Source organism: Stegastes partitus, unplaced genomic scaffold (genome assembly GCF_000690725.1).
Source record: "Stegastes partitus isolate 25-593 unplaced genomic scaffold, Stegastes_partitus-1.0.2 Scaffold1370, whole genome shotgun sequence".
Taxonomy (NCBI): domain Eukaryota; kingdom Metazoa; phylum Chordata; class Actinopteri; family Pomacentridae; genus Stegastes; species Stegastes partitus.
Window position 1 is genome coordinate 176224 of NW_007579101.1, and position 14147 is coordinate 190370.

At 38.3% G+C, this 14147-nt stretch overlaps 1 protein-coding gene across 1 annotated transcript; it reads right to left on the minus strand.

Moving 5' to 3' along the window:
• Positions 1–5216: 5216 nt before the first annotated feature.
• LOC103370093 (E3 ubiquitin-protein ligase RNF167) lies at positions 5217–13648 on the minus strand. Its single transcript, XM_008299012.1, has 10 exons — positions 13228–13648; positions 11162–11287; positions 10962–11042; positions 10732–10869; positions 10569–10656; positions 10366–10456; positions 10111–10216; positions 9619–9712; positions 9231–9311; positions 5217–8112 (listed from the first exon to the last, which is right to left on the minus strand). The coding sequence occupies exons 2-10, from the start codon at positions 11264–11266 to the stop codon at positions 7694–7696; spliced, it is 1203 nt and encodes a 400-aa protein (XP_008297234.1). The 5' UTR covers positions 11267–11287; positions 13228–13648; the 3' UTR covers positions 5217–7693.
• Positions 13649–14147: the final 499 nt, after the last annotated feature.

Below are 14147 nucleotides of genomic sequence, written 5' to 3' on the forward strand. Positions count from 1 at the left end.
ATCAGTCTTTTACATCACCTTGGAGGAATTTTGGCCCACTCTTCTCTGCAGAATAGTTTTAATTTGGCCACATTAGGTAGTTTTCAAGCATGAACTGCCCTTTTAAAGTCTTGCTGCAGCATCTCAACTTTGACTCGGGCACTCCAAAACCTTAATTTTGTTCTTTTTGATCCTTTCAGAGGTGGACCTGCTTATGTGCTTTGTGTCATTGTCATGCTGCATAACCCATTAGTGCTTCAGCTTTAGGTAATGAACAGATGGGTGGATATTCTCCAGGAGGATTTTCTGATAGAGAGCCAAATTCATGGCTCCTTTCGTTATGACAAGCTGTCCAGGTCCTGTAGAAACAAACCACCACACTACCACCACCATGCTTCACTGCTGGTGTTATGTTCTTCTTGTGGTATGCAGTATTACCTTTACGTCAGATATAACAAGACCCATGGCTTCTGAGAAGTCACACCTTTGACTCATCAGTCCAAAGGATGTTTTCTAGAAGTCTTGGGGCTCGTCCAGCTATTTGTTTGCATGCTTTTTGATCGGACCGCCTGGCAACTCTCCCATGGACGCCAATGTCTTCCTTATTGTGCAATCATGTACACTGACTTTAACTGAGTGAGGCCTGCAGTTATTTTGATGTTTTCTGGGTTCTTTTGTGATTCTCCTGGATGAGATGTTGACGTGCTTTTGGTAGAAATGTCGGTTGACCAGCCACTCCTGGGAAGGTTCACCACTGTTCCATGTTTTCTCCATTTGTGGATCAATTCTCTCACTGTGGTTCGCTGGAGTCCCAGAAACATAGAAATGGTTTTGTAACTGTTTCCAAACTGATAAATGTCAAATACTGTGTTTGGCATTTCTTCTTTAAAACGTGGCATCATGTGCTGCTTTTTGAGACCCTTTAGCTGCTTCACTATGTCAGACAAGTTTAGGTTCAACAAGTCTTTTTCATCATCATTTCAAAACAGCAGTTTGTGTTTTCTTGTATTATCTTTGTCTTGTATTAAAATTAGTTTGATGATCTGAAATATTTCCATGTGACAAATATGCAAATATAGAAGATATCTGTATGAGGGCTTTTTCACAGCACTGTTTATCCTGCATCGGCATACTGCAGCTATTCTATAAAACTGTATGCTGTTTACACTGAATGAAAATTTGAATCCTAATGTTTTTAATAGATACACCATTTTGTCAAACTGATGTATTCTCATTCATTATTTCATTCACATTGTCTTACAAAACTGAGATTTATTTGTTATCTTTGCAAAATCACTTGACTTTAAGGTAAGGCAATATGGATTCGAGCAACGTCTGGCAGAACAACATCAAATTAAAGCTACAGGAAATTTGATTTAGGAAACTGTATGGCACAAAGTACAGCTAAAAATGTTTTGACATATGTGTATATTACAATAAAAACTAATTTCAGCCTGCACCAGCTTGTGAAATGAAAAAACTCAACCTGCAACACGGAGATAAGAGAAACAGTCATACCTGGAAATTTAATTTAAGGGGAAAATTGAACTAATATCGGCAAAAAGGGGCTAATAAATGGTAACAGAGGCCTTTCATTTTAGGTATTTCCCTTTATGCTCTCCCATCTTTCAGCTCAGCTTCATTTATAAATACATAGTTCTCACACTGGTGATTTTGACATGCCACTAGTGACCATTTAAACCTTTTTGTTCAAACTGTTTTAATACTATTTCTTGCAAAGGTATGCTCAATGGAAACATAAAAAAGGTTTGACTTAATAATATCTTAAAGACATGTTATTTAAAGTTGGTATCTGGTTTGAGGTCATTTCATTCAGTTTTTATTGTGTGCAGACATTAAGTGGTGAGTGAGTGGTTTTGTACAACAGGTATTGAAAACAAAGTCACACAAAGCATTGAAGCAATAGTTTAATAGATCATTCTCTTCTACTGTTTTACTTTCACTTTACAGTGAAGTGCCGGATACATCCTTTGGTTGTGCTTTTCTTTGTCCTTCCTCTGAACCTTAACTGGTCCCTCATGTAATCCAGGATAACACGCGGCCACACTTGAGTAGTCTGAGCTCCATCCTCCATGATGAACGCCGACTCCACTTGTGGGAAGTTGTGACCATCTCTGGATCCGAATGCAAAGTCATCTGCGGGTCCAGCGAGGATGTGTGATTGGTAAGGACTGTCCAAAAAACCCTGTGAATGTGTGACCCAATTTCACAACACTGTAAACATTCATTTCAGGCACAATATATCAACAGAACCAAAATTATGATATTACAATGACACTATCTATATTTATCCGATTTAGTCATCTATTCATTAAATCCACACCATAGTGGAGCGAGTACTTCAATTTGACGTTCAAAAGCTCTAAAAAATGTGTTCTGCTTCATCGTGCAGTAACCATCAATGATGAAATAGTACAGATCCACATTTAAAAACTGCTTAAAACATTTTGAATGACTGAATGCTGCTGTAAAAATAAATCTTGTGGAAAGCACATGTCAAAAATATAATGTCCACTATTATGGTATGTAATATTAAACATATTTACTTAAGTAATACATGATTTTGAAGCAATTGTAAGGTGACATTTTTACACAATAGATATTATAACATGCTTTTAAAATAAGACACATTTTACAGATAAATCTAGCAGGTTCCAACATTTTTTGGCTTTTGATGTCAGTGTGTAGTCTTTGTCATATTTCAGATGTCAGTGAGTTGTTACCAGCACCACCAAATAGTAATTTGAAAAATAAAGTATTGAAGTAATGTTTATTTTTAATAATCTAATAATGCCACATATTATAATATATCAGAGTATCCAAACCAGTACTTTTACTTTTGTTGCAAATACTTTCACTTAAGTCGGGTTTTTCATGCAGAACTTCTATTTGTAACAAAGTATTTTTTCACTACTCTTTAGTACTTAAACAATCTGAATCTGTCTTCCACTACTGGGTTTATTTAATGGATCATTCCCATTGAAATCTCAGTGATGAAAATCAAACATCTATTAAACTGACACCAACAAAGTATGATTGAGTATTTTACCTTACTGTGGTCTTGAATCTTTCTGGCATCCAGAAGCACAAATAAAGTTAGAGTCAAGAATAGCAAGAAAGAAGATCTCAGCAGGGAGGAGAACGGTGGCATCGCTTCTCTTTACAGCTGCATCGGTCAGTACCTGGTCAAAGTTCATGAATCTGTGATGTTTTCTAAATGCCGCACACCAGATGTGAGCTGGTGGTTTCCTGTGAAGAGTAACCTTTTATAGGTTCTGTTGGTTTAGTGTATAAATGTGTAAATGTGACGTTATACCACTGTGCTATTATTTAGTCCTCAGCATGGAACAAACCTAAAGAAACGCGCCAGCTTTTAGTTCCACATATCCATAATCCAGCCAGAGGCTAATGTATGCACAGCTTGTACACGCAGTAATCAAAGGTTTATTCAGCTCAAACATGAATTGTCTTTTCTTTAACTCAGCAGGGGACAAGAGTAACTGCACATGAAACTGAAAAGGATTAACAGGTCTGACTTCATCAAATACACGACGTCCTAATGAACAAGCATTACACCCAAAGGCAGACGGCTAACTTTCTGTAAAAGCACGACTCACCTGACAAAACGCTCTGTTAATTAATTTATGGCCTGTGATCCTACTGTGACACCCCTGCTGAGCTGTTCATTCTTCATTCAGTTTCTATGACTCAAGAATATCCCATTGGAAATGTTTTTTTTTAATTTATTATATATGTTGATATTATATATAATAGATATATATAGGAACACAGCTTACTTTTGGTCAACAGCTAATATAGTCCTGGTGAAAACAAGTCGAGTTTAAACTTTATTTACTTCAACAACTAATCTGATTCTTAAATTCTGCATTTGTCTGATGTATTTTATGGATCAATATGTGCTTCGTTCTGTAATATTATGAATTGTTACTATGATATATTATTGAAGTCAGCTATGAACTAAACAGCTAGGGCCAGTATTAATGTATGTCTATGCCAAATTCTGATTTAAAGTCATTTTTATTGGACCAACAGGTTTCTTCTGGTTGAAAACGACACCAAAAACAACAAAAGATGCATTACAGGTGTTAATAAAGAAATAGCATACAAATTATACACACACTCACCCACCGACCCAGCCCCTGCCACCAACCAAAGCAAACAAACAACACACATCTCGTCGGCAGTCACTCCACACACAGGCAGAAACAATCCAATGAAACTAAACAAAAAAAAAAAAAAAAGGAAACAAGCCAAAACACCACAAAGAACAAAAAACTAAAAAACAACAAAAGATAAAAAAAAAAAACAAAACAAAAAAGCAAACAAAAAGGGCATAGAGACGAAAAAAAAAAAAAAAAAAAATAAAAAAAGGAAAAAAAGGAAAAAAAAAATACAAAAATGTAAAAAAGCACAAAACAACAGAGCAACAGAAGAAAATAAGAAAAGGAGAGTACAACAGAACACATGACAAAAAGTGCAAAATGACAAAATAAGAGCAAACGGATCAACAGAAACACAGGAAGGAAGGGAGCAAAGCAACGTATCAGGGAGCGCAGAAGCGCAAAGGCGCTAGGGAAAAAGCGAAAAAGCAGTCAGTTAGTCGGTGGCCTGATGCACCGATACAACCGGACCAAGGGCAACAGGTCAAACATATGGGACCCAGGATATGAGCTGTCCTTGATGATGTTTCTTGCCCTACTGAGGCAGCGGCAAGTGTAAATGTCCATCAGTGAGGAGAGAGGACAACCAACGATCTTCTGTGCTGCTTTGATTGCCCTCTGGAGCCTCCTCCTGTCCATACTGTAATACAGTCTGTCAGCAGGCTCTCAATGGACAGCTGGTAGAAAGTCAGCAGCAGTTTTTCGATGGGATTCAGGTCTAGACTGTGGCTAGTGTTGCTCTTTTGTAGCCATCTCTTGACCACATTTGAGACATTGCCTCCCAGAGTTGCTGAGGTTCTTTAGGATAGTTTTGGTGATGATTATTAGATTCTTCTTGGACTTTACTACACTGTTGTCTTCCTACTACGCCCTCTGAGACTTTTTTTTAAAGCATGGAACTACTCGTACTGTAGCGACATAGTTTTTTTTTCCTGCTACTATAAAACAACAATTCTGGAAGGGTATGAATCATTTCACACAACTGTATATATTTTAAAAAATGATGACACACATTGTAATAACATACACAACAGCTTTCATCATAGTGGCTTTATTATTAAGAATTCATGTACGTCAATAAACCTTTGTCATGGAAGTTTTACTTACATTTTCTCACCTAAACAAACAACACAGTCTCATTTCAGTGTCATTTAATCTTCCACAAATCCCACATTAAATGCATCTTTCCACAGACTGTGTTTAGACATCCTAAAGATTCTCAATCCTGCCTTATACACCAAAAAATTATACTTGACACTGTACATTTATTAAGTGTAATAATCTAGGCACGTTCTAAAAGAAAAAGGAAAAACGAAAAAAAAACAATAATCAGGGATTATTTTCATGTGTTTCTGTCAACAGTCTCTAAAACTGAGACATACAGAGCAAAATAAAAGGTACAGTACAAAAGATATTTGAAGCATATCGTAAATAGGAAAACAACTGTTCTATCTTACAATAAAGACTATTGCCAACAAGTCCCAATCGAATCTTAATAGTGTGAATTCTTTTCGTCAATCAGCAGTAAAATATAAAGGTGGAATGTTGTGATTTTACAGCCCTGCTGATTCCCCTGTTCACCCTCCAATGTACAAATGCAACTTACTGAAAACTCACCCTCAGAGACAGTATTACATACACCGTGTGCAGCGTTCACATTCACTATTACGCGCAGTAGCGGTGTTCGGGGAGATAAGAGTCATCCTCCATCTGATGAAGGACGAAGTTGAGATGATAAAATAGGATATGTCCCGTTAATCGACATAAAATCCTAAATGATTGCACTAATTTTCATTACAAATGGCAGGAACCTTAAATTACAATTCTGATTTTTCTCTGACTGTGGTGCAGCAGCATGAGAGACCACAGAAGCAACACCGATTACATTTGTGCAGCTCCACCGAGGCGAACAGAGAATATGGGTAAAGGCGTACAGTACGTTAACTCCTCGTGCTGTACAGTTACACAAGAAATGTGCATCTACTTGGTGTGTGAAGCAGTTTGGCAGAAACAACTTTTGGGGTTTCTATTCGTATTTAAACAAACCATCCGGATGTACTCCACCCAGATCATCCCATACAGTAGAGGAACAACCCGCCTCTTGTTTGACAGCTGCTGATCTTCCAAGTTTTCAGGTGCAAATCAAGCATGACTATGCTGGCTATCGCTATCATTACTAGCACTTAACATGTGAAAACACAGGCTTTCTCTTTCTTGACACAATAAAAACAAACGTGGAGCAGGTTTTCAGATCGAGGAGCGAGATAAAAAGCTTTCTAACCAGCGGTATTAACTACAGCTCGACAAGAGGGAGGAAAAAAAAGGAGTGTCAATCCTGTTGTTTCTAAACATTTAACATACATGTGTACATCAAGGCCAATATAAGGCAATGCTCTTTTTTCCTAAAAACACCCCCAGAGTTCCACAATTTATCATGTCATCATTCAGTTAAACAGTATATAAAAATGGAAAAAAAAAATCAATTAAATATTTATGAATCTACATTTTACAGATTCCAAAAAAAAAAAGCAAAAAGCGAAGACAGATCACAAGACCAAAGCCCAGAATTTTCTCACAATGTTATTCATTTGACCTTTAATTTTTTTTTTTTTTTTTGTGCGACGAACCTGAGTTTGTTCAACTTGACAAACTGGATAAAGCTAAAAATACTTGTCTTAAACTGTCCACACAGTATTACCAGTAACAATGTAAAAGCATCAGAACTGTCTAACATCGTTGCAATGTTCTATTGTAGCATAATTTACTGTTAAATTTGAGAAAAACCTTGAGATTTCAAAAAACTGAAATGAAACTGGAAGATGTCCGAAATAAGCGCGAGAGCAGTTAAAAAAAGAAAGAGGAAGAAGAAGAAGACAAACTTTTTCCTCCCCACTTTCACATCCTTGTTATCAAATGATTTAAAGTTGTGGACAAGGAGTGCCAGGTATAAAACAGTTATTGTTAAGACAACAGAGGATCTTTAAACTGCGCAAACCTCACGTAAATCTAACAGAGAACTTTGAAGATCAATTTTAAGCTTGATAACTTTGGCTACACAGGCTTCACCTACAGGAGTCACACTCTTGCTTAAAAAGACATTGAAGTGGCCCATTCGTCTTGTGCAGCACTAGTGATTAGGTCACGTGGCATGATCGCGTTATAAATCACAGCATGCATCAAAAAGTAGGTCAAAAGACAACAGTACAAGAGTGAACTTGTGTATTGAAGTGGACTGATGCTCTACACTTGGATTTTGGTAAAAACGGATCAATGGTAAAAACGGATCAATGAAAGTTCTGCATGTGCTTTGACACTTTAAAGTAGACCTCCGCTGGTTATTGGGGGGAAAGGATTCTGTTACAATCAACAAACGTGGCAAGTATCCTAAACGTATAGTTACCCATAAATCTGCAAACTATTTTAAAGTGATGTGCGATAGAGCACGCCTCACGATAGAAAGACCCTTTTTAAGTAAAACTAAACGTAATCTCGTTGCAGCTAAGTTCCAGCCATCAGACATCCACCGGATCCCTACCAATGAGCTGTGCAGTGTCATCATCCGTGTGGTGCCTCTCCTCTCCTGCTTCATCGCTCTCTGAGTCCGTCTCCTCCTGTGGGGAGTAGTAGCCTTCGTAGCCCAGGATGGGTGAGTCGCAGTGTGCGGGGGAGGCGAGGCACTGGGCAGTGGTGGTGGTGGCTGAGTAGGCTCCTGGGCTTCCTAAGGGGGACCCCGGGTTGGAGGGCCGAAGCAGCGGGGTGCGCTCCGAGTCTGCATCGCCCTCCGTCCCCTCTTCCTCTCCACGTCCTCCGGCCTCCTCCTCGGACTCGGACTCGGAGTGCTCCGTGCTGTTCCGGGTGACGCGCTGTTTGCACACAGGACACGTCTTCTTGGTCTGTGTGAGCCACGGGTCGACGCACTTGCAGTGGTACGCTGGGAAACAGGAAGAAATTCAAGAAACTTAGGAAAGAAACCACCAAAGGACAGCGACAGTGCAACAAAGGCTTTACTGACCACAATACGTAACAATTAGAGAACAAGCTCATGTTCAAAAGCTAACACAGATCATACTGCAGAACACGTGCTTTAGGTGAGGTGTTTTAGCCACATGGCACATGGGACCCGTTTCCTCTTCAATAAACGCATGGTTGCAAGATTTAAAATTCCAATTTACTGATTTAGATAAACGTTTTCAGTTTAAACATTATTTAGATGGGCTGGGTTGACATAACAATGTTGATAACTGCATTAGCTTAATATTGTGTGTAGTTTAAACTCAAACTTCAGCATTAATTAATTTAAAACTAAATAAATGTTTCCCCTGCCCTACCCACTTACTGTACCTGCATAATTTAAGTCTGGGTCTTAGAGGACCAGTACTCTGAACAAATATAATGTGAAAGCCATTTCAAGCAATGATCTGGGGAATATTTTTATTTGTGCCATGACCAATAGTGAACTCATGCACGGAGATTAAGCTGAACCTGCTAATAAAGTTCCAGAGATATGCTGCACGACTGCATGTAGCTCATGCTGGTGGTCATATAACATTATCAGTAAAACGTGGACACCCTATCCTTCAGTGTAACAACCTAGTGGATAAGAATGATAAAGTTTCATTTTGGCTTCTTATTTGTGCCGCAAGGACGAAAAAGCTCGAGTGATTTTTTTCTTATACAAAATTCTTTTAAATGATGTGGAAATACTATTCTAACCAACTAAATTTTAATAAGTAAGCAGTGAAAAAACATGTTTATGCTAACAATCATTAAGCACATGGTAATTAAAATACTTTGGATTGTGGCGAGAAAGCTTTCCCTAACTCAGTGTAGTCTGCTGGTTGTACATAAGTTCCTCAGAAGTTGTCTTAACTCAAAAACACAATTACAGTCAACATTTCTGAGTTTAGAGAGCGCCGTACCTTTTCATATCTATTACCAGGTACATTCACATCAACCATTTTAAAATGACCTGTATACCATTTTCCTGATGTACCATAACATTTGGCTTCACAAAATGAGGATTACCATCATATCATATGAAATATTTACCATGTGAACAAGGTAAAACACGCAGCTTGTCTCCTTCCTCATACTCATCCAGGCAGATTGCACACACGTCGTAATCATCTCCTGCAAAACAGAAGATAACATATCAACTTAAATCCTTCAAAATTGTGAATAAAATATTTAAAAGTCCAATATGAATAACACTAGGTCTTCAACTAAGTACTCTTGACTGAACTGATGAGCAACATTTCAACATAAGAACCTATCTTAGAAGTTAAAAGCTTCACATAAAAACAATACAGTCTTCAAAATCACTTGCTAGGAAGTCAAAATAGTTGACAATTGATTTCATTTTTGGTAGCCAATCCATTAATCAGCTCTAGTTCTCAATACTTTTAAAATCATAGGAGCACTGCAACAGTCTCATTACCTTTACTAAACCTGTGTGTCGGAATCCGCTTCAGTTGTTCTTTGGACAAACGATTTTTCCTCAGCCTTTTTCTGTACTGCACACATCGAATAATCTGAACAATGCAAAAAAAAAAAAAGGAAATATTACTGATGCCAAGAGACTTACAGTGCTATTCAACATGTGACAATGGGTTTGTTGTTTGTGCTTTTGTAGGACTCCACCATTCATGTGAAAACGTTGGTTTAGAAAACAGACTTTCAGGTCTTTAATAAAAACACGTGCCTCGGGAATACAGGCAGCACCTCAAGAGGAAAATGACGTTACCGCTTTACAATGCAAAAAAGAAAAGCTTGCCTCTGCCATCCATTAGTCAAATACAATATACGGAAACAATTGCGTAATTGCTCTTTTAACTTTAACAACTGTAAACTCAGATTCCCAAAAGGTGTATTAAAGAATGTCATAAAGACTGAACAAACACAGAGGCGATATTGCATCATGGATACTTACCAAAACAACACACATCACAAGAATAATCATGCCGACTACCCCAGTGAAGGGAATAAGGTAGTATGACAGCGGAAATGCAAATTCTGGCTTGAGGATCACATAGGCCCTGTAGGCCAAGAAAAGAGAAAACAATGAGTTATATGTCCATCATATGTTAGACTGTACAGATCTAATGCTGACTGTTTAAGGTTGGTTTCGTCTGTTGCTTAGTTTTAGCAACTACTACCTATAATTACAATTGTAGTTTTTCCTTACCCTTGCTCTGGAATAATGAAATTCTTCAGAATTTGAGAAGCATAGTAGCTGGTGAATACAGAGGGAATCTCGATCTGCTCTGCAATGGTGTCTGGAATAGAAAAACATACAATTCAATAAGATTTTAACTGTAAAGCCTTTAGTAAGATGGTGTGAATGCTTGAATGAAAGTCTGAATGTGCATGTATTTGATAAATATTTACCGTTGCTGTAGTTCATATTGAGCAGAGTCTCTGAATACATGTTGTGAACGATTGCAGCGCTGTATCCAGCCTGCTGTGCGTGTAGAACCTGAAACCAGTTCCTCACATTAGACCAGGTTTCTTCATAGACACCACAAATTGTTCCATGTCAAACTCTACTGACCTTTATATCAAAATTGCAATCATAGCGTCTGATGAGAACGACAAATTTGGTGGTGTTGGCGTCGAAAGATGGTGGCAGTGGAGGAGGAGGGTCTATTGGTGTACACGCATTAAGTGGACGGGACAGCACCATAACTCCCTTTTATACAGAGAGAGAGAAAAAACGTCATTATAACAGATTATGACTTCTGATTTTCTGTATGAACTCTTTCGCCAATAATCTGCTCTCACCATTAATCCATCTTTAGGAAGTGGAGATCCAAACAAGGCAGGTAGGTCCTCAAACAACATGGAGGTCATATTGCTGTAATGCTGTTAAAACAATATATACACAATGAAAGAACTGGAATAGGCTTCAGGAGACTCTGAAGAATTTTACTAATAGATAGCATTTTAACTCATAAACACTGCTAAGCTCTAAGATTACTTACAGCATATATATAGGCATGTGTAGGTGAGGGAACCAGGACGCTGCAGAAAACCAGCATTAGGACACTCAGCCGAGTTCCCACACAGCGCACACCAAGGTGTACCATCCTTGGTTGCTTACAGTTGCGCTAACATAAAAAAAAAAACAGATCAGGAGAGAGTAATTCGTTACAATTAGAAAACAAATGCTGCACGTTTCAGGTATCAGGCTTAAGTTGTTAGAGTTGGACTACAACCTTGCATTAACATGCTAATGCAAACAGATCGTTCAGGCGGTGCGACTGTGTAAATATGCACATCGATATGCAAACGAGGAACTGTGAAGTCAACAAAAACTATACTGTCTTGTAGTAGCAAAAGTAAAGCCGAAGCCAAGCACATTTGGAGGTCAGTGCAGTTCTGGTACTTTGTATCAATATAAATTACTTCTCAAGGCCTCCTTTTTTTTAAACAAACAGAAGAACCTTTTTCCATAAAACACTAAGTGCATTATATTGACTTTTAACTGCAGCCTTGCACAAATTCTCTGTTAAATTTTATTAACTCTCTGCAAGGCAACTCCCCTAAAGTAGTGACTTACATGTCTAAAATATCACATAAGGAACAATGACGTCTTACAGAAAAGTGGCCACATACTGGATACAGCATGTCTCCTTTTGTTCTCCTGTATTTGTATAAAAGAGGAGCTAACAAAAACCTCTATTTTCATACCAATGCATCCCAGATGAGTAATTTAACAACTCCATTTAAAAGTTCTATTCCAATCCCCGACTACGACTTTGTTGGTTCTTTTTCAATCACTGACAAAAACAGTTGTGTAAAAGCAATAACTCCTCAAAGAAACAATTCTCGCATGCATGAGGGTTTCGTGTGGACATTATCTAGAGATTGCTCACATACATACAAACGACAAATTAAAGGAAAACCAACATTAAGGGTCTTAGTATGTTGCTGGGTCACTGTGTGCTGCAATACAGCTTGGTATTGATTCTCTAGGTCTATGGTACTTTACTGGAGAAATAAAAAGAAACATGTTGGTTCAAAATCTTTCACTGGTGGTTAACTGGGTTAAGATCTGTGAAGGCCATAAAATTTATCAACATATTCAGTAACCACTTGTACCCTTTGGATGGAGGCACTGTTATCCTGAGAGGGACCACTCCCATGGGACAGAAATGATTTATCTTAGGATAAAGGTGATCACTCAAATCCACTTTGTATTGATTTGCAGTGACCGTTCACCTCTGAAGGGACAAGTACACCAAACCATGGCAGCAGAATGCCCCAAACACGATAACAATAGAGCCACCCGATCCTTACATATTATAGAGAAGGGCCTTAGTAAAACACTTCAGGGTAAATGTTTTTCCTTTAATTTGTGCCCCATCTGTAGCGGGATGCACAAAAACTGAATTTAAAGTATATATATGTTGGATTTTGAAAATAATAAAACCTGATCAACCCACACTTTACATTCGGAAGCCCTTTTGTGGCTGCATTCCTTGAATGCATGTTACAGTAACCTAATTATTTACAGAGAAGCAGATTTAACAACCACTGCATCATAAAGATAAGGCTATACAACGCAGTTCTCACGTGTGTGCGTGTGCGAGTTGGCAAGAAGTTAACACAATAACTAGGGCATGTTTACGTGCTTCAAGGACTTTGTGTAGTACTTTATGACTCTAATTAGTCATTAACTCTGTCTCATGTGTGACAAACAAAACCATCCTGTCCGAAAGTTTAATCGACGTAGCACATTTTGATGTTGAAGCCTCCTACAGACCGCCAGAAAAGAAACAATCTGCTATTGTTGAGTTGCTTCTGTCGCAATGCTAAACTTGTTAACAATGAAGCTAATGTTTCCTAATCACGTCTCCACAAACAACTTTATTTAGCTGCTCCAGCTCCTAACATGCCACTAATTAGTAAAGTTAAAATACTCTGACCCAACGAAATGCGATTAGTATTCAGTTATGAGTTCACTTTGTGTTAAATTGTGCAAAAATCCCATCAAGTAAAGCAATCAGAAGTCCTCGAGGTGATGTTATTGTGTGGAGCTACATACCTCCGTATCCTGCTAGTATCTGCCGTCACGGTTGTAATCTTGATTGTTGTCTCGTTGTTTTCCTCACATGTGCCGTGTAAAGACGATAGTTTCCTGACGAATGTCTAAATTTCTAGCTATTTTCCCTGACAATTGTATAATTACACAAAGAACGACATAGACGGGGAGGATTAACTTAACGTTAGCCGACGTTTGGCTAATATTAGCAGATGTTAGATAACAACGACGTTGTCTACGTGACAGATTATTGTATGTCGTTTTCGGACACTGTGTACATCTTTTTGTACACAGTGTACAAAATCTTCACCGCTAATATGTCCGACGTGAAGGAAACACGACAACCTATATGCTAAGTTTCCCCGAGTAGCGTTAGCTTGCTGCTGCTAGGTTTGTTTGTTATTGCTTCTTGCTCCCCGCTTCCTCGTCGTGTTGGACCAGCAGACTGACTCATCGGCGCTCCGACCCACAGCGCCGCCAGCGGCCACAGGGACAAACTGCAGGCCTCGTGTTGTACACAGAAAACCATGCAAACTTTTTTCAGCTTTCTATGATCCTAGACGACCACCTGTAGTTTCAATGAATGTGAAATGACTAATGAAAGCCTCATTGAGCTAAATGAAAGGTTTCAGTGGAAATCTTAACTCTCGGTTACAGCCAGTCTAAGGAAGTCGAAGAAAAGTTTACACCCCAATCATTATTAACTAATAATAATAATAATAATAATAACAATAATAAGCAAGAGTGCTGATAAGTTCAAGAGGGAAGTACCAGTGGCAGAGTTTGAGAACAGTGAAGATAAATCAGCCTCAGAAAATGCTAAAGCCCTAAAACACTTGATCAAATCCAAGATGAAATCAATGAAAGAAGAAATGTGGAAAAATAAAGCATTGCATAGCCAGTATCCAAAGATCCTGGAGAAG